This window comes from Protopterus annectens, chromosome 5.part0, assembly GCF_019279795.1.
Source record: "Protopterus annectens isolate FY-2018-M chromosome 5.part0, PAN1.0, whole genome shotgun sequence".
Lineage (NCBI taxonomy): Eukaryota > Metazoa > Chordata > Ceratodontiformes > Protopteridae > Protopterus > Protopterus annectens.
The window spans coordinates 1,438,587,003-1,438,607,771 of NC_056735.1; the positions used below are offsets into that span (position 1 = coordinate 1,438,587,003).

The window sequence follows — 20,769 nt, forward strand, 5'->3', positions numbered from 1 at the left end:
GATACATCAACTGATGTTCCCAAGAGGAGGACATCCAAGAGGAATTACCTGAACTCCTCGTCAGAGTCTCCTACCTCAGATACCAGCTGAAGGGATCTGTGGGGTTCCCTTCACTCCCCTCCAGAGGATACCTCTTTGATAAAATTTTAGAGATAATGCACCAGAGGAGAGTTTGGCCTGTTGACTCCCATCTTTCAAGATGAGATGTTATTGTCTGAGGCTTATGGGTCGGCACACTCTAAATCCTGGGTGGTACTTCCAGCCTATAAACTGATTGATTTAGTGGTTAGTTGGTAATAGCAGGAACCTAACATTTATGCAGCAGTCCCATACAAACCAGATAAAATTGTCTCCCACCGAAAGGATAAACAAAAGTGGCTTAAATCCCCTGTAATTTTCTTCATCATCATGGTGGCAGCTACAAGATGAGAACTGTCTGAAAATCCATCTTTCATCTACCCACCAACAAGGAGTCCAGGGTGATGGATAGACTTGGGGAGCAGGCATATGCTTTGGGCACCTTTGCATAAAGAGCCCTGAACAATGCAACACACATGAAAAGATTTGTCATAGCAGGTCTTATCTGCTGTGAAAGTTCGTAATGACAGAGTTGAGAAGCTGCTTTGACCACCATGTCTAGCATCATGAACCTCTTCTTGTGTGTTATGCCTGATGCAACAGATGGAGTGCCGAAGGTGTAGCAATGAGGTGCCATACTTAGAAGCACCTGTGTGACTTTGATGTCCACTTCAAGGTGTGGTTTACTAATGCTCCATTGGGTCCTCCCTGGAGAGGAAAGTGAAAGAGAGGAAGCTGAAGTGTGAGCAGAATGGTAAGTTCCACTGTACTGTTTCTGTTTTTTGTGTGTTTAGTTAAGTGAGAACAACATGTTTCTTTTATAGATCTAGGTTAAAATACATGGCTGTCTGCTTGAGATACCACACCTAAATAATTATATCTGTGAGACTACACAAGTCTCAGCTCTTCTTAGACTTTGGGTATGGAACTCATTTACATATATATTACATTTTAGGTTGTTTCTTGAGCACAGCCATTTCAAACCCATCAAGTAATCTTGAAGCCAAGTTGCATTATCATGAGATATGAATAAATATCCTGTTTTGAATCGTACAGTAAATATATTTTCCTTCCAGGCTTTTTCCCCTTTTTTTAGTATCTCATCAAAATTGAAGTAAAGGAAATAGGTTCAGATGAGAGACTGATGCATTGACAATGAGAATATTGAAAATGTATTTTCTCACCAAAGCCATATGAAACTCTGGCACACATTTTTAAAGCAGGTGGCAAAACTTTGCTCCCACACTCCCTTACATATTCTAACGCTCAAGTCAGCATTTCCAATTAAACAGTAGCATGGCAAAGCTTAATTTATTAGCTGATTGTGAATTTTGCTTTTGTGTGGCTGGCACCATGTAATTCACCACTAATACTTGACTAATATAAATCTCAATAAAAATATTGGACAGTAGTGACTCCAAGACTGAGCCACGAGTCACATGATACATGATTGCAAATTGGTTAAACTTTTCCACAAAGTATAAATTCATGTTTACATCACAGAACCCGTTATGTAAAACAGTAATTAATGTAGCGCTGTTTTTTTAATTTTATTTATGTGGGAGGGCATTGGCAAGCTGTATATACTGTGAACTGTTAACCTCTGATTAATTACAACTGCTGCCTGTTGAAATGAGGTAACTAAATAGAGAACAAAAAAGGAATTTCTTTTAATAGAGTTTAATCCAATACAATCCTTGTGTTGTAGTGACAGAGGTGGTGCTCTTTTTTTCTAGCACTTTATGCTATTGTGCAGTTTAGGCTTAGTGGTTTGCAGTTTTCTAGGTCAGTGGCTTATCAATACCTGTTTCTAGATTTCAGTAATTATAGCAATTCCACAATGTTTTTTACTTTACAATGTACACAGGTTTCTGTGCTAACACAGACTGTATATAGCTTGTTTCAGAGAGCGCACTAATGATGTCTTTTTGTACCATTATTTTGGCTAAAATGTTCTCCTTGTTATTTATAGAAATTTCTTATTTGCCATTCTTAAGAGTGTGATTGGAATTGCTCTGAAAATAAATGGTGTTTCTGTGAAGGATGAATGAGTTTAGATGAGCAGTATAACAGTTTGTTATATTTTGCCCTAAACAGTATAAAATGATTTATTGACTTCGATTACAGGCATGTATTCTTGCTTGTATTAGATATTTTTTTTCTTGTATTTAGATATTTATTTTTTGACATTTGATTACTCAGAAAGTCCGACTGTGCAAGTGCTTAGCAGAGCCCCAGGGAGAAAAACTGTGAGTATTACAAAAACATTTTACGAACGATCATTTTATAAATCTCAAAAATAATACAAAACATTTACGAACAATCATTTTATAATGTTCAAAAATAATGCAAAAACATTTTCAGTTTAAGTAATTATACCAAATTAGATATAATGTGAAAACATTGATTAACAATAGATACAACTTATATAGATGCATAGACAGATTAATAGATTTTTACTAGGCTAACTACCTGGAGGGCCTTTCTAAGCCTAGCCAAGTTTTCCCAAAAGAATAATATGAAAACTATATGAAAATAAGAAATGTTTGCCAGTTTAGAGAATTAAAGGCAAGTTAGTGTAATACCAACAAAAATTACAATATGAGGTGGGAGAAGAAACAGGGTTATGGCATAGTTAGATAGTCAGGGAGAGAAATTGATTGAAGTAAGGAAGTGAGTGAAGAAGGGGAAGGAAGTGTAAAGTATGAACAGGTACTTGTTCATTTTCAGGGATATCGTTTTTGATCTTTGACGTTCTCTATTTTTAGATTAGATAAGGTATCCCTTAGCTTGTAAAGATTATGTGAAGTGTGTAAAGAACACTCCGTACCAACATGTAAACAGCTGTGTTAATGCAGTTGTACCCTTTAGGAACAAGCACAGGGCAAACCTCAGAAACAAATTCCCTTGGCAGAACCATAATATCAACAAGCTTTGCAATACAAGGAAGAGAATTTTGACTAAAGTTAGAAGAGTGATTTTCCCAAATGATAGTGTCCTTGTCATTGAAATAAACAAACAATTCAAGAGCTTAATAGTATCCAGTTAAGGCTAGATTACAGCTATAATGCCACCCAGAGAGAGTTACAAGGCCTTTTTTAGTTGTTTGTAATATCAGAAGCAAAATGCAGCAATTACGAACAATGGTACCTACACCGAGGATGAATAAATAACTAACCTGCTGCCCAATAAATTCAGCTCAAATTTCATCTCCTCTCTCCCCTCCATCTTTCCTACAAGATATGCCTGAAACCAACTGCCTCCAGCTATTACACAAGACCAAGTCCTGAAAGTGCTGTCAAAAGCTAAAAGTACTCTATTGATGGGTCCTGACAATATTCCTGGATGCATCTTATATAGCATGAAGCATGATTTAGCCAGTCCTCTAACATGTTTAACCTCAGCTTGTTTCAGACAGTGCACCATACAGGTTTTGTACAAAGCAAATGGAGAACAGCTACAGTCATTGTCCTGTATAAGACATGACCTCCCACAGAACAGACCCAAGCAATTACGGAGCCATAAATCTGACCAACCTTATAGAACTAATCAGTAAGGACATATGAAACCTCCAAACACTGGACATCTCAGTTTGGATTTGTCAAGGACAGATCACATTTACTCATCCTGGTGAACTTCTTTGTGAAGGTCACCAAAGCAATGGCTGAAGGTAAAACTGTACACACTGCATACCTCAACCTGGCCAACGTTTTTGACACAATCCTCCACTCATGCATAGTAGAAAATCTAAATACACTTGAAATAACCCCCTACATCAGCTGTTGGATTGCCAACTTGCTCATAGATAGGATGCAGGAGATCAAAATAGGGGAAGCTACCTCCACAAAGAGACAAATCACCAGCGGCATCCTACAGGTTTCTATACTGGGGACCACTGCTGTTTGGCATCTACTTCTCTGAAGTAAAAGCTAATTCCAAAGGGCTCTTGATTACTTAAGTTTGCAGATGACTACAAGCTGGGAGAAGTAAATGTATCCCCAAATGACTTTGCCATCCTACAGGAAGATTTGTCACAATGAAATAACTGGGTGCCACTATCATGGAATGAAACTAAATGCCAAAAATGCATTATCATAGCCTGTGGGAAGTCATCTAACACTGAGAACTACTGCATTGATAATATGCTCCAGAACATTTAGTCATTCAGGTTTTGGGAATTTGTGTGGACAGTGACCTAACTTTTATTCAGCATGCGTCTACTGTCATAAGAAAGTCATTCTGTATTGTGCATCTTATAAACAAAGGGACAGTGTCTAGATCTAGAGAAGTCATTATTCCCTTTTACTCTGCCCTTATTAGGCCAGTCATGGAGTATAATGTCTGCTTTAGTATTTAACTGTGCACATAACTGGATCGCCCACAAAGATAACCTTACCAAAAGGATAAAAGGTCTAAACAATACGTCCTACATTGTCTGCTCAAAACTCTGTCACTATACTCGGCATCCCTGACTGTTAAGTGGTGACCTGTGTTGGCATAAAAGGCTTCCCCCACCCCACTACTGATGGACCTAGTGCACAATAGTAAGTCAAATGGCATCAGAAATACTTGGCTCGGGGATTTAAATTTATTCTGCAACATCAAGAAAGCAGTTTGGAGGGCCAGGTATATCTCAAGTAGGGTACCGCTGCTCAGGAATGGACTCCCCATCCACATAAAACAAAGCTCTTCTCTGTTGAAATCCATCACAACTTGGATTGTGGATAGGGAATAGAAAATTTACCCCAGGACTGCCCCTGTACTACTACTAATGGATGGAGGCATCTTCTAAATTCCTTATCCCGTGTATGGGTCCCATCAAATTTACCTGTGGTATGATCCCAATTGTTTTCATTAGGAGTAATATATAATTATCGACCATGGGATAGCTAGGGTCAGTCTAACACAAAATGGGATAGATTAATTCAAGCACCAACAAGGAAAATGGTTAGGCGTAAAATTCCTGCAAGCGCAGCTATTGTAGTACTTACCAATGAGCCTATTAGTTGTTGGAATTTTTTTATAATTTACATTGTATACTGTTTTCCTTTTATATATTGTCAGGTAACATTTCAAACAAACTGTTTTTTATATTAAACTGTGTATTTTTGTGACATTTCTTAGAAAAATCCAACACTATCTGTATTACCCTTTTTACATTCCTTATTTTAAGTAATCCTTTATAGTTTGTCTATAAAAATATTTCATTAATATCTAAATAATCTTTGTTTGAAAAGTTTTACACATAACCTTATTTTTTCATTTTGAGTCTTAAAAAGTCCATGTTCCTCACAGTTCCACAATAAAGGGTCTGTCACACATTAAGTGTTGAGACTTTTTTAAATAATATTTGTGGTAAGTAACATGGAATCACATTAATTCATCAAAAAAAAAAACTTTTCTAAGTATAAAATAACACACACCAAGCATCCTGTGCTGATCTTCGTTGAAGCTGTTAAGCTGTCACCAAGTGTTCCACATTTTACCCATTTGCTACACCTTTTTTGTCCCTCTCCACCTACTTCTAGCTCTCCCCTTCTGTTGAAATAATTACAATGTTACTGTTCTCTCCAGTACTTTTCCTTTCATAGTTTCATAGTTTGGTACTAGGCTATCTGCCCTGGGGCATTTATAAGCCTAACCATAGTGATGCGGCTTTTGCCACCCCATGTAATGGTACAAAAGTGTACAGAATATATTTAGAATACTGTGCCTCTGTCTAGTAGTGACACAGTGAAGACCCCCTTACATAATAGAATTAGTTTACTGTGCCTCTGTCTAGTAGTGACACAGAGATGACCCCTGGGGTAAACCTACGATCTCCCATCCACTCGTCAAGATTTCTCTTAGAGAGTCAGTGAGGGGCTCTGCCAAACATGAACTGGGATTCTGTTCCAGAGTATGGGAAGCCTCTGGGTTATGAATCTGTCCCTCCAGCATGTCCTATTCATATTTGTGCTAAGGTTCAAATCTTTAGCTCTCGTGGTTCTGATGGATTTGGATTTTTTGAGGTGGAGCATGTCCATCAATTCCTGATTGGACATGGCCTTGTACGTCAGGCACAGATCACCTCTGAGTAGGCGGTATGCTACTGAATAAAGTTGGAGTTTCTTTAGTCTGGCAGCATATGACATATGTTGGAGACCCTTGATCCTCTTGGTGAGGTACTTTTGGGGTCTCTCTAGCTGTTGCAAGTGCCGGGTGAGGTACATACCAAATGGGCATTGTACTCAATCATGGACGTGATAAGGGAGGAGTACAGGGGCACAATGACCTCCTTTGATCTGGATATGAATCCCTTCATGATAAGGTGGGCAAGGTAGAAAGTCTTTCTAACCACTTTGGCAACGTGGGTGTCAAATGAGAGGTCACTATCAACTTGGGTCCCCAGGTCTCTGATTACTTTTTCCATACTCAGTGGGTTACCGCCTATGTGATAATTTGTGGGCACTTTGTTTTTCCCAAAGGGGATGACTATACATTTTTTGGCATTTAGTTTAAGGCCATGACTCCGGCACCAGTTGTCCGTTTCAGTGAGGCCTTTCTGTAGGATGTATGTGTCAGCTGGTGTATCGACTATGGCGCCTAGTTTGCAGTCATCTGCGAACCTTGTCAGCCACAACCCTCCCATGTTTGCTTCCACATCTGAGAAATAAATGCCGAACAAGAGGGGTCCCAGGACAGAGCCCTGTGGGACACCACTTGTCACTGGCTTTGAGTCTGACATGGCTCCAGTGATTTTGACTTTATAGGTTCTATCTTTAGCCAGTTTGCCACCCATCTTGTGACATATGGATTTACATTTAAGCTGTTGAGCTTGTTTATGATGCCAGAGTGGGGTATTTTGTCGAAAGCTTTAGCCAAGTCCAGGTAGGCTGTATGGACTGCTTTGCCCTCATCAATGGCTCTAGTGACTGTTTCGAAAAAGTCAACCAGGTTTAAAAGGTAGGATCTGTCTTTTACAAAGCCGAACTGGGTGGGATCAAGTGTCTGTAAGTCCCCAATGTCTCTGTTTATTAGTTCCATAATGATTCTTTCCATAGCTTTGCAGACCAGGCTGGTTAAGCTTATGGGGTGGTAGTTACCAGGGTCAGTAGAGGTGCCTCCTTTGTGGAGTGGGACTACTGTTGCTGTACGCCAGTTTTCAGGTACATATACTGTAGTAAGGCTAAGGTTAAATAGCATTTTTATGTGCGGGTTTAGCTCCTCTTGGAGTTCACGTAGCACGCAACCCGGGATACTGTCAGGTCCCATTGATGCTGTGTTTTTAGCTTTGCTGATGGCGGTTCTCACCTGGACATCTGAGATGACAGTGAGGTTACATTCAGCTGGGATAAGTATTTCTTCTTTTGGGGGTGAGGGAGGGGAGAAATTTGCACTGAACCTGTCTGCCAGAATGTTGGCAATATCTGTGGGTTCAGTGTATTTTTTGTCATTGTGAACTAACTCTGAACATATCTGAAGGTATGCGCCCAGGTTTCTAACATAGCTGAAGAAGGCCTTGTGGTTATCTTTAGGGTCCATAGCGATTTTTCTCTCAAAGTTGGCCTTGGATGTTTTTATGAGAGAACGTAGCTTTCTACTAGTGCTGATCAGAGATGCCTTCTCTTTATGGGATTTTGCTCTGACGTGCAGTAGCTTCCTTCTTTTGTTATACAATTTGTTTATGGCTGGGGTCCTGGTTTTATTTGGGATTGCATGATCCATGCATTCTTGGAGATGTCCGTAGAAAGCATTTGTGAAGGATTCTGCATTGTGGGATGTGGTTTCCACTGTCCCAGTGGGCTTAAAGGATACCATCTCAGTTTTAAGAAGTGTAAAGTCGGCTTTTGAGAAGTTTTTCACTGTAGTCTTTTGTGTTGGGTGTGGAGGTGGGATATGTATATCCTGGGATATGTATATCCAGGGTGATTAGTTTGTGGTCAGATCTCATTAGTCAAGGGTATACTTCCGGTGTGGAGCACTTTGTCCCCATGTTTGTGATGATCAGGTCTAGTATATTATCTCCCCTTGTGGGAGAGGTGACTAGCTGTTCCATTGCGTTTGAATTTATGAATTCCAGGAACTTTGGGCTAGGGTGTTTGGGCTAGAATAATGCACCCAGTCTATGTTAGGGTAGTTGAAGTCTCCCAATATGATGGTGTTTGGTGAGACATTCATGTCCTCCAATGTGTTCAGGAAGGCTGAGTGGGGTTCCTGAGATTGGGAGGGTGGTCTGTAACATGCTACCAGTTGTATAGCAGTTTTGCCTACGGTTAGTTGCACCTGGATGGTCTCTGATGCTTCATGTGTTGCCACTAACCTGGAGGTGTGGGTGTCCTTGATGAATATGGACACTCCCCCTCCCTTTTTGGTTTGGCCCGAGCTTTGGGGCCGAAAAGCATGATACGAGGTATAGCCTGGTAGCGCTGGGGTGCTCTCAGGAGCCTTGAACCAGGTTTCAGTTACTGCACAGACATCGATGTCCTCCATACTGAGGAGTGCTTCAAGAGCCTGCATCTTGAGATTTAGACTTCTGGCGTTGAGCAGCATTACCCTTAATTTTTTTCCATTTTTGTTTTCTAAGGTGGTGGGTTTGTCTTTTGAGCCTTGCCTAAAAAAGGCAGTATGGGGGAGGCAAGAGCCTTAGCCAATATCCGGAAGCCCAGTGGTGACAGATGCAAGCCGTCCCTTGCAAAGCAGCGTGGCTTGTCCAGCATGTCATCCCAAGCAGACAGACATTGGATCCCCTAGAATGACACCAGTATTTGAGCCAATTATTAAAGTTGGTCATCTTGTCTTTGTATTGTGGCAAGATGCTGCTCAGGGTCAGGGTCATACCAGCCTGGGCTACATAATCAGAGAGCTCCTCTATGTCTCTTTTCATGTAGTCCAGGGAGGTATGTCTCAGGTCATTTCTTTCATGTATTCATATGTGATATTTTCTTTCTTTCTTGTCTGAGCCCTTTTCTGCAAAACTAGTTTGATCTGTCTTTAATTTTAATGCTTTATGTATGCCATCTGTAACTGCACATTCTAATTTTATTGACTTGCACTAGTTTATTCTTATTATACATCATTTCATACATGCTCTTGTACGCTATCTGTAACTATGTATGCTAACTTGTGTTGCGCTGCTTTATTCTTGCTATCTATCATTTTGTACCTTGCATTCATGGATCATTTCATCTTGGGCCTCTGTTAAACAGGGGCACTGCCCAGATAGATTATCCCAGTTAAAAATGCAATAAATAAATAACTTTGAGGCGCTGCATTGTTTCTGTTTACACTGCATTGTTTCTATTTATCTGCATTTAGCTGTGTATTATGGTTGATTTAAAAGTAAGTAAACATGCCAAGATTACATATATGTTTCTTTTTATTTAGCTAGGATTTTTGCTTATGTTTACTGTAAAGCCTACACAAGTGGTGCAGAGAGTTAAACTGTGACTATAGCCTGGGAGACCTAATTTCAAGTAACAGCTTGGGAAATTGATGGTGCAGGCAGAGTGAATAGGCATGTCAAATTGTATTTGGGGGTAGTGCACTCTCAGATTCACTGCCTTGGTTGATCGGCAGTGGCCATAGTAGATACTGGGCAATGTCTGTAGGGGAGCAGAACTTAGTCTTGAACCCACAAATGTGGACAAAATACCACAGGTCTCATTGCATGCTAGCCCTTGGAAAAGGATGTGTTCACACAAAAGGACAAGAGTGAGTTAAAAAAAAACACTCCTCAGCAGTAGTGGGATGCTGCCCCCGGGTACCTGTGTCTCCTCACTGGCCTAAAACTGGGGTCAGAGCTAGCTCATGGGTGGCAAGAAAATTTGCAAGACTTGGTGGTTGATGAGAGGCACTAAGGTAGCTGATGGTCAGCTATGAGGAGTAAAAAAAGAGGTAAAAATAAACCTATTGTAGTTAAGTGGTTATAGGACCTCCCCTTTTGCCTCTATGCAATAGTCAGCATTGGAGTAATTCAGCCAGATGTAATGCAGGTTGCATAACCGAGCAATACAGATGCAGTGGAGCAGCAGTAATGTACCAAGCATGTACTGGGATAAGATAAATTAAAATGCAATGAACATGTCTGCATGTGTTGGTTCACTTCTGTATTGATAATATTGCTTCAAAAAGACTAGATATTAGACGGTCCTGTGCTGCATAAGTGATCCTTGCATATTAACGCACATCGTACACACCATGGGGGTAGCCAGGCGTATCTCTTTACATAGATTTTTTTAAAGCTGATTTATTATATGCAGTGAGATATGCTAGATGCTAGAATATATTTTTAGATTGCCATATGGATCATGGCTTATAGTAATATATTTTGTTAAATGACCTTTTAGGAATGCCTGGTTGGATTTTTTTCACTTATGCCTGTGCATTTTTGAGTTGTGGGGACAGAACAAAAGATCCTGTCTACACCATTGCAAACAGTTACATGTCTGCTGAGTAAGCATAGTACCAGGTGAAACTACAGCATATAAAAAAATGTATTTCCTTATTTTATAATACTTATGTTTGATTTCAGCTTTTATTTTCAATTAAAATATATCATATCTGGTTGACAGGTAGCAGGGATAAAAAAAAAAAAAAAAAGTAAATCATATAACCCATTTCTTGTGTTCAATAGTTAAATCCGTTGTTAGATGGTAATGGCATGTATTAGAACCTGCATAACTGCCTGTTACTGGAATTGTTGGCTGATGTCACTCTCCTGAATGGTGTATTTTGTGCAGTATTACCTAGCTATTGGTATTATTGCTCATGAGACATGGCATGTTTTGCGCATCTTGTAATATGAGGGACAGCGTAGCTTTGACAAGCTCATTTTGTTGCTTTCAGGTACATGTAACTGTGGCAGGTGCATGTGTGCGAATTCAGATGGCAGTGGACTGATTTATGGCAAGTTTTGTGAATGTGACGACCGAGAATGCATAGATGATGAAACTGGCGAAATCTGTGGTGGTAGGTACATAAACTATCTTATATAAAGAGTCTATATATGAACAAATATCAACAAAAGCTTAATTACAGTAAGATCCTATTAACTAGAAATGTGAGCTGAATGTATTGACATTTCTGAAATGATTAGTTTTGTGATGTTAGATCCTGTTTATTTTTCTAACATGGTCGACATTTATAACATGCTTGAAGTTGCAGTCATTTTCTAGGCAGGCTGATTTATATTAAAGATAAATTTGTATTTCTTGTATATACATTCTTACCTATGAAGCAAAGCCATATAGTTACCATAACAAAAGAGATAAGCTAGGTTTGTTTCCCCTGAAAAATGTTTGCTGTGTGAAATGCATAACTATGTTGCTGAAACTAGCCTCAAGTTAAAGACCAGACAGACAAGAAAACAGAAGACTACCCAGTTCCAGGTATGGCATGGTTATTTACATATGAATATAACAAAGTTGTGCTGCTAATATGAAGGTAAACAGAATTCAGTGAGGCAGCTGAAGGAAATCCAGAACACTGGCTGCCTGTGATGTACAGATTTGCACAAGCCGTAACTTCATTTAAAAACATAGAGGCCGTGTCAACTTCGACTGATTTCATTTTAAGGTGTTCTGTCAGATTGCAAGTGATATTCCCTCATATCTACGGAGACTTGACAGCATAATTAACTGCTGTTTATAAAAATAGATGTACCCCTAATTCTTAATGTTATTTATTATTTTGGAGTGTAAATCAAGATGTAGTACCACACTGCCACAGTTGAAGATCATTATAGCTGTACATATACAGTGCATCACTTATTACAGTTGATGAGATCTACTGAAATGGTACATAGCAGGCAGATGGTAAGTATATGAGACAAGCATAGATTAGATTTTATTTATTCAGTTTGTTAAATCCGACATGTGGGTCCTTGAGTCACTTGTCTTATCTGACATGGCAGCATCAGTACTCCAGCCTAGAGCCCCTTAAGAATTTTCCCTTCCATAATGCACCAGTCCCCCTAACTATCCTGGATCTCTTTGCTGCCATAGCAAATGGACAAGATCTTGTCTCACAGCTAAGTGCTGCGCCTCTTTCTGTTATTAATTGGGTTTATAAACCCAAATTTTGCTTCATTATTGGTTCTCCGGTTTGATTCTCGGGTGGAGTGCCTTCTGTGCAGAGTCTACATGTCTTCCCTGCGTTCAAGTGAACTTTAAAGACATGCAGGGAGGTGCGTGTGTGTGTGTGTGTGTGTGTGTGTGTGTGTGTGTGTGTGTGTGTGTGTGTGCGCGCGCTCACCTTCTGTGAAGGTTGGGCACCGAGCTAGTAAAAATCCACTGCCAATCAATAGCAGACTGGTGAGCTGCTGTGGCGACCCCTAACTGGGAAAAGCCGAAAGACATTTTTTTTATTTATTGTGTTGCACTATGGGGTTTTGTGGACCTTTAGGCCGTATAATCGTAGTTTTTCAATAGTTTTTCTCTAGCTTCTTCAGTAGTTAGCCCCTTCCTGTTTTGATGTTTTTCCACCACTATTTGCATCTTTAATCTCCTAAAATGTAGCATAGTTAGAGTAGAAGTTGTTCTTGTTGTATATTAAGATATTGTTATAATAGTGTTCATTAGTATTACTCTTCAGAGTTTAGTGTAGGTACAGTCTTAATGTTTGTTACTGTTTAACTTATTAGTATAAAGTTGTTTCCTTCTTTTTAATGTGAAAAACAAGCAAGCTTCAAAAAATGTTCAATGTGCAGACAAAAAATACAAACACAGGTTTTGTTTGACTTGTATGTGGTGTGTTTAGGTGTTCCCCACCAATCCATTGTTTATGAGATATGTGCAGAGTTCAGACAAAGGGCCCTGGTTGACAGAAAAAACAAGCTAATATTAAAAGGACTCTTACCCATAGCAAAATTGAAGAACTATTCTGAAATAGCAGAGTCTATGGCTCTGACATAGTCTGTGAAAGTTCTGTGGTTAGACATGCCTATGTCACACTCTGACATACATTCCACAACTAGATCCAGAATGCTTGGATCCAATCTTGCTCCATAACTCCACCATGGGAGCAGGCATCATTAGAGAAGTGGAGTAAGCAACCCCTGTTGAAGCCATCCTCAGCACTATCCAGCAGATCCTTCAGGTCTTATAAGAGTACTTAGGAAGTAGACTTGGACCATGTGATGCAGAAATTCCTGATGGTACAGAGTGGGATTGGAATTATTCCATCCTCATGGGTTTCAAAGGTGGCTGAATCCATTCATATGCCCTCAATTTTGGTTCCTTTGACAGTCCAATTGTCCACTGGAACTGACAGCTGGTTCTTTCAATGGTCCAACTATCTGCTGCAGTGGCTTCCTAACTGGCCTTCCACATAGGTCCTGAGACATCATTGCAAACTTTTCCTGTAGTTTCTGCACCAGGGACCTCTGATCCAACTCATTTGAGAGCCTAAAGGATCGAATTAATGCATTCGGTTCTACTGTCAGGGCCATTAGGTTCAGCTCTGCTGATGGTGTCATTGGCTTTTAAGCCCTTGATTACAGTCCCCTCATCAAGACCTTTCTTCTCAAAATTAAGACTTCTGCCATTGGCCTCAACTGTCTCCCGGTAGAGATTTTCAGATCCAGTGGCTGAGGCAGTGTCCTTAGAGTCAATGGAAGTTGGATCAGCCTTTCAGCTGGTTAGGGAGAATAATTTCCTTGTCTAGGAGAGAAGATCTGGAGTTCCCAATTGATATGGTTCCATCCAATGATTCTCTTTCCCTCTTGTCTTCTCCATCAGCTGACCCTTGGCTCTGTGGCCAAAATCAGATTCAGTCCTCTGAGGAGTCAGGTGACACCTCTTCTGTTTCCAAGAATATGTGTAAGTGAAACATTTGGACTCTTTATTGAAGTCAACCCCTCAGATACTGACTCTGAGGATTGGGAGAGTTACTTCCAATCCTCTCCAGAAGACATTTCTTTCAGCAATATTTCAGAGCTCCTAATACTGCTAAAACCACACTGAAGGAGCAAAAAACCACTGTAAAATCTAGTATAAATCCAATGCTCTTTATTGTAGGTAAGCGCTTTCACAACCAGTCCTGGTTGCTTCCTCAGACCAAAGATTACAAAAAATTACAAAAAAAACTGAATGAAGTTTTTTTGTAATTTTTTTGTAATCTTTGGTCTGAGGAAGCAACCAGGGCTGGTTGCAAAAGCGCTTACCTACAATAAAGAGCATTGGATTTATACTGGATTTTACAGTGGTTTTTTGCTCCTTCAATGTGGTTTTTGCAGTATTAAGACTTTTTTTCTTGACATTTGTGGTGTGTTTACTCCTATACTTCATAACTGGGCTTCTCCTTCTTTTTTTACTGAATATTTCAGAGCTGATGCACCAGATGGGGGAGCTTTCATCCTTTGATTCTTCCATCTCAGGATGAGGCAGTGCTGTTTGAAGCTTATGGGTCACCACTTTGTATGTCCTGTGTGGTACCGCCAGCTGATAAGTTGATTGACTTAGTGGTTAGGAGGTCATGGCAGGAACCTGACACCTGTGAAGCAGTCCCTCATAAGCCAGCTAAGATTCTCCTTCTAACAAAGGGCGTACAACACTGGGCTATATCTCTTGCAGTTGACTCCATCATTGTGGCTGCAGCTACCAAAACATAGCTGTCTAAAGACTTGACCTATATTCACTCCTCAGCAAGGAGTGGATAGGCTTGAGAACCAGGCATGCTCTTTGTGCAAGTTTGCTTCTAGCATCCTGAACTACATAACAAATGCATACAGATTTCAAAGAGACTTGTTGCAGCAGGCTTCTTGTACTCTGAAAGCTCCTCATGATGGAGTTGAGGAAACAGTTAGAAGCTACCTTGACTACCACATCTAGTATCACAAACCCCTTGATGTCGTTATGCATAAAGTGGCAGAATGGATCAGCCAGGTATTCAGGACTGGAGTGGTAATGAGTTAACATGCGTGGGTGTCCCTAGGTGATTTTTAAAGACCACTTCAAGGCATTGTGCACAAAAAAAAACATTTGATTGATCTTCATTGTTTGGCTCATCAGTGAAAGATGAAATGCAAAAGTGTGAGCAAGACAGTAAGACCTGTTCTGTCATTGTTAAGTTCTGCTGTCATTGTTAAGTTTGAGGTTCCTCAGAAATCATACAGCAGGAAAAAAAAGGACCTTGTTCACTCTCGTTTACAAGGTCTAAACATCAGCAGTTTGACTACTCTTCTGACAGGAGCAGCTGCAGCCATGACAATGGTACCCCTTAAGTGGCCAAGGGGGTTCACATAAACAGGGATATTGCGGGCCCTTTTCAGAGAGGAGACCTCCACTCTGGAGGCAGTTAGAGATCATCTCTCACTCTACTGTGCAGTATGGCAGGGCATCAGTCAGTCAAATAGTTAAGATGAATAATATCCAGAGGTTCTATTGTCCTAATCTCTTCCTAACCCCTTCCTAACCACTCCCCAGCCTAGAAGGCCATTCCCAGATATTCCACCCAGTCAGTGCCCTCAAAGAGGATCCACCAGAACAGAAAGGGTCAGAATTTTATTCCAAGTTCTCTTTTGTTCTAAAGAAAACTCAGAACATCAGGACAAACGTGACTTCATCCCACTGAACAAATGTGTCCAGAAGACCCAATTCACAGTGGTCATGGTGCATTCAATTCTACCCTGTCTAGTGGTGAAGGAATGGATGTGCTGTCAGGATCTGTAATATGCTTACCACCACATAAAGAATACAGAAGAATTGAGGAGATTCCTCCATTTCCAAATAAGGGCCACTCATCATCAATTCAGGCTCATGTGCTTTGGCTCACCACAGCCCCCATAGTGTTCACCATGTCCATACTTATCCCTGCCAGCTCATATATCTCTAAGGGAATATAAGATGTTAACATATGTAGACAGAAGGCTTATAGCTGCCCTCTCAGTGGAGTCTCATTTTGTGGCCAGTGACTATCTTCTCAAGCTTTGCCAATGAGTGGGAGTCTGAGTAAACCCTCAGAAGTCCAATCTTCATCCAGTTCAGAGAATCACTTTTATGGAGTGCCTTCTGGACTCTACTCAGTCCGTAGTCTTTTTACCTCCAGAAAGGATTCAGACTGAAGTCAGCTGTTAATTCACTGCTTCACAACCCCTCTCCTGCAGTAACCTTAGTTTTGAAAGTATTAAGCCTCATGGCATCTTTGATCCTAATGATCCATTTTGGATGCTTTCACATGAGGATTTTTCAATGGCTTCCTTAGGCTCAGTGGTCACAGCTCATTCATCCCCTCTCCAAGAGTATCATAATAGCAGACTCCTGCAGGAAACTCCTGAGATGGTGGTTACAATCTCAAATAGTCCACTCTGACAAAACCTGCATAAGTTCTGCTCCAGCGTCAGTTGTAAGCATGGATGTATTCTCCCTAGTGTGCTGGTGGGGACATTGTAAGGGCGTAGTGGTCCAAGGTCTATGGATGGACAAAGAAGTCAATACTCCCATAAATTTCTTGGAGGTGAGTGCAAATCTCCTTATGTTGCAGAAACTTCAGGACTGCCTTCCCAAATGCATGGTATCTATCCAAAAAAAAAACAATATAATGGTAGTTTAATACATCAACAAACAAGGAGGAGCTAGATCTTACCCTTTTGTGTAGGGACAAAATGAGGGTTTGGCAGTGGACAGTAGCCGTACACCAAGACATTCATTAGATCCTCTCACCATCTTCTCCTGTACACTTTTCCACAGAGCTGGTTAGTCCCAGGCTCCACTTTCCTTTCTTACAGGAGAAGCATCACTGCTCATCTTAGCCACCATCTGTGGCTTCATCCTTCAAGTCCTTCCATTCATCGAGGTGTGTGTCAGAAGCTGATATTGACAGGATAATGCAGAAGTATCTTTAGACTCTGATTCAACTGGGGATCCTCCTGGAACTGACCCCTTCAGCAGTGCCGAGCATGGTCCCTACTGCTTGCCTTTGATCTCCCCTGTTCCAATCCAACTTTTGAATCCAAAGCCCATGGACCCAAGTTTTCTCCATAAAGCATGCACTTCAGAGCCAGCAGCATTATCAACTTCAACTCCAACTGTTTCCCCTCACTCTCTAAACTCTGGCCTTGTTGGACCATGATGACTCTGAGGGCCAAAGCATCAGAGCCAGGGCTTCAGGGTGGAGGTTGACCCTGAAGTTCTCTGAGCCTTCCATGTCTCTCAGAACCTCAACTCTGGACAGCTCGGTGCCTCTGTCAGCCTTGAAACCAAGTCAGATCAGAGACAGAGGCACTCTACCTCTGTCTTCTGTGGCTTGGGGATAGGGGTGCTGCTATGGTTCCACCTTTGTCTTTGGGTTTCAAGGCATTTGAGAGGGGTTTATTCTGAGGAGTGTTGACTGGATGTTCACCATTGGTCTCCAGGATGCACACTATCATATCAAGATAAAGCAGTCCAGGAGATTTCTGCATTTCTGGCTGAGAGCCAGTCATTTTCAATTCAGAGCACTGCCCTTTTACCTCACCATACCCCTCTGGGTAATCAGCAAATGCATGGCAGTGTTAGTAGGGTATCTCAGGCTGCAAGCATTCCAGGTGTTCTCCTATTTGGACAATTGGCTCCTCATCATACCAGACAAGGTTGTATTAATGAAGTGCAGGGATTGTTTTGCTCCACCTAGCTACACAGTTGGGGATTACTACTAATTGTAACCAAAATCTGCTCTGACCACCAGAACATGTTGGAAGAAATTATAGCACTTTAAGAGTTGGCACTAGGAAGTGTGGAGCCTTCCCACAATGTAGATTTGTATGTGAGGGTTAGGAATTTTTTGTCAACAGTGTTAATTGCAGGATTAAGTTCTACTCTCATTACGCTTGCAACACTAGGGGTCGTGTATTTGGCATTCTGCAACTGTTGTTCTAGTTCTTATGTTGGGAAAACTTAACGTAAATTAAGAGAATGCAGGAGCATCTTTACGACGTAAATGCTAGGAGGGATTCCAATGCTCTTTTTAGGCACAAGTTAATTTGTGAAAATAATAAGATGCTTTATTTCTTTGTGCTTGAACAAGTAATACAAAACCCCAGGGGTGGACCCTAGGAACATACCTTTGAGTGTTGAACTTTTGTGGCAGCTAAACTTAAGTGCAAATTAACCCACAAGGTTGAATGATGCAATTTCCATGCAAAATGCTTTAAAATTGTGGGCTGCTAAATTATAGATTTAGTGTTCATGTTTTTTAAAATCTTATTAGATTGGTTTTATATTGCTGTATATATTTTGAGTAATCACAAGAAGTATTTATTTGACTGAACTGTTGTTTTAAAGCATTTTAGGCAAGTTCTTTAATTGTTAATTTATTAATTTACTTTGTAATTTAAACAGTCATGTGATCATGTAAACCTATTTAAGTTGTGATGAGAGTTTAGTATCCATTTCTGATGGAAGTCCATGGAGGACGAAAGCCCTTAACTGGGATACACACTGTATTTCTGTTAAAATAAAGCCTGATTTTACTTGTTCCTGTTTGTCTTGGTCATTTCTGAGGTGCTGGGTGGCCAGAACATATTTCGGTTATACAAGTTTCACATTGTGCTGGCTTTGTTCCTAGTTTTCAGGTTCTTGGTTTTAAATTTTGGGATTTACTGTGGCTTTTCCAGTGTTATTCAAGCAAATCACAGAAGTCCCTGTTACTGCAAATGTTAATTTGGATGCCAATTTGGATAATGGTACTTTAATCAGTAATAATTTGCAAGGTTCCCACTGCACATCGCTTGGAGAGTTAAACAGGTTGATGCAGTTACTTACACAGTACAATTCAGCATTGGAGCAATAAGGATGGATTATTTCCAACCCCTGCTAATTCTGTAACTAATGGTGTTTCCCAGGTTCCAGACATACCAAAACTCCTTACTCTTTGCCCTCTCTTCATCCTGTCAGCATGAGGTCTGGTTCTATATTCGCATCTGTGGTACGGAGCAAATCTGGTGAAGTTAATAGTTGTATTAAACGATGGGAAGGACAAGATTTACACTTAACTGAAGGAAACTGGTATTTTTGATCACTCTGTTGAGCATTCAATAGGAGCTGCACCCACAGTACAACACTTTGATTTTAAAGCGTGGCTGAACCAAGAGGTTTTCTTTCTTCCCATTCAAGTGAATTTACAAAGTCAGACTTCTGACAATACACTTGAGCTTTTTGAGAAAAACATTTTAAAAACATACAGATTGACAATGCATATTTTAAACATTGCTTTGACATTAACATTGTACCTAAAGGCTTGAGGTTGTGGAAATTTCCTAGCAATGTGCAACCAGGAACTGCGCTTTATCACAAGCTTGCTAATGTTTTTGATGAATGTGGCGTTAGAATTATCAAGCTCCTAAATGAAGATAATGACAGACAAATTAAAGAACTGGTTGGGTAACTTGATAGGGTAAACCATTGTTTGCACAATGATTCGCTTTTTGAGCATAATACACTGAAAAGGCCAAACACAATAAATTCTCATTAATTCACACAGAATAAGATACTTACTGCAAGAAGGACGCAATGGACACAAAGTACAGATGAGCACTTTCATTTTAATTGACGTAACAGAACTTCTTCAGATAAATTATCATTCTGGGGTTTACCCTTATATTGTAAGAGTGAAAAATGTTACATTTCTTTATAATAAAAATAACTTTTCATTTAAAGACACATTTCCTTAAACAAGTTAAAATTTTTTGCATATAACAACTGAAAATACTACTTTTGAAAGAGTATATAAAACCTATAATAAATTGGAACTGGCTATGCAAAATTTAAGCCTAAAAATAACACATACAATCCTCTTACACTACTGATAAGGATTCAGTCATTAATGCCTGGGCTTTGTGTGGCATTCAGTAACATTTGCCAGTAAGTCTTCCTGTACTCTTTTGGAAGACCAGTTTCCTCCCATCATTCCTTGCTACCTTTTCCAAAATGTAAAGTACAGACTTCTTAAAATTATTACAATTGTTGGCATGTCTGTAGAGGCGCTGTCTTTTTTCCTAATAGTATATATATATATATATATATATATATATATATATATATATAGATATAGATATAGATATATATAGATATCAATATATAGATATCAATATATAGATATAGGATCATAGGAGTATTAGGCTATTAACTGCGGTGGTGGTGCTGCGGTAGCGTTGTCGCCTAACAGTAAGACGTTGTCCCGTTCGATTCTCAGCTAGAGCGTCTTCTGTGTGGAGACATGCGTGAATGGGCGTACCTTCGTTGAAGGTTGTGCATCAGAGCTGGCAACTTGGCACATAAAAATCTACTGCCAATCATTAGCGGACCGGAGTTCCGCTGTGGCAACCCCTAACCGGGAAAAAGCCGAAAGACACAACAAGGAGGTTACTAGGCTAATGGCCCTGGGGCCCTTACAAGCCTAGCCAAGAGTTTATCCCCAAAAAAGAAACCTCCATTAGCACCTGTCACCCCTGTCAGTGAGGGGCAAAGGTGGAACTGGGACAAATTTGTGGTTTCACATCCACTCATCAAGGTTGCACTTGAAGAGGGTCAGCAAGGTGCTCTGTATGCTGGTATATCCTTTTTTCTAATTTGATTCTCAGTGTTTCCAGTATAGAAGGTGCTGCATGACAAACAAAAAGCCACATACACTACTCCTTTTGTATTGCAGTCTAAATTACCCTGTATGGAAAGAATCTTATTGTAATTTCCAATAGTCATGTTGGTAGTCTTGTAGATGTACCTACACTCCTTACAA

At 40.2% G+C, this 20,769-nt stretch overlaps 1 protein-coding gene across 2 annotated transcripts in view; it reads left to right on the plus strand.

Moving 5' to 3' along the window:
• The window catches only part of ITGBL1 (integrin subunit beta like 1), a 2,504,690-nt gene that overhangs the window by 694,123 nt on the left and 1,789,798 nt on the right, over positions 1-20,769 (plus strand). For both annotated transcript variants that reach the window (XM_044071244.1, XR_006364791.1), the window contains exon 4: positions 10,906-11,028. In XM_044071244.1, coding sequence (XP_043927179.1) covers positions 10,906-11,028 — 123 coding nt within the window. The remainder of the gene's footprint in view (positions 1-10,905; positions 11,029-20,769) is intronic.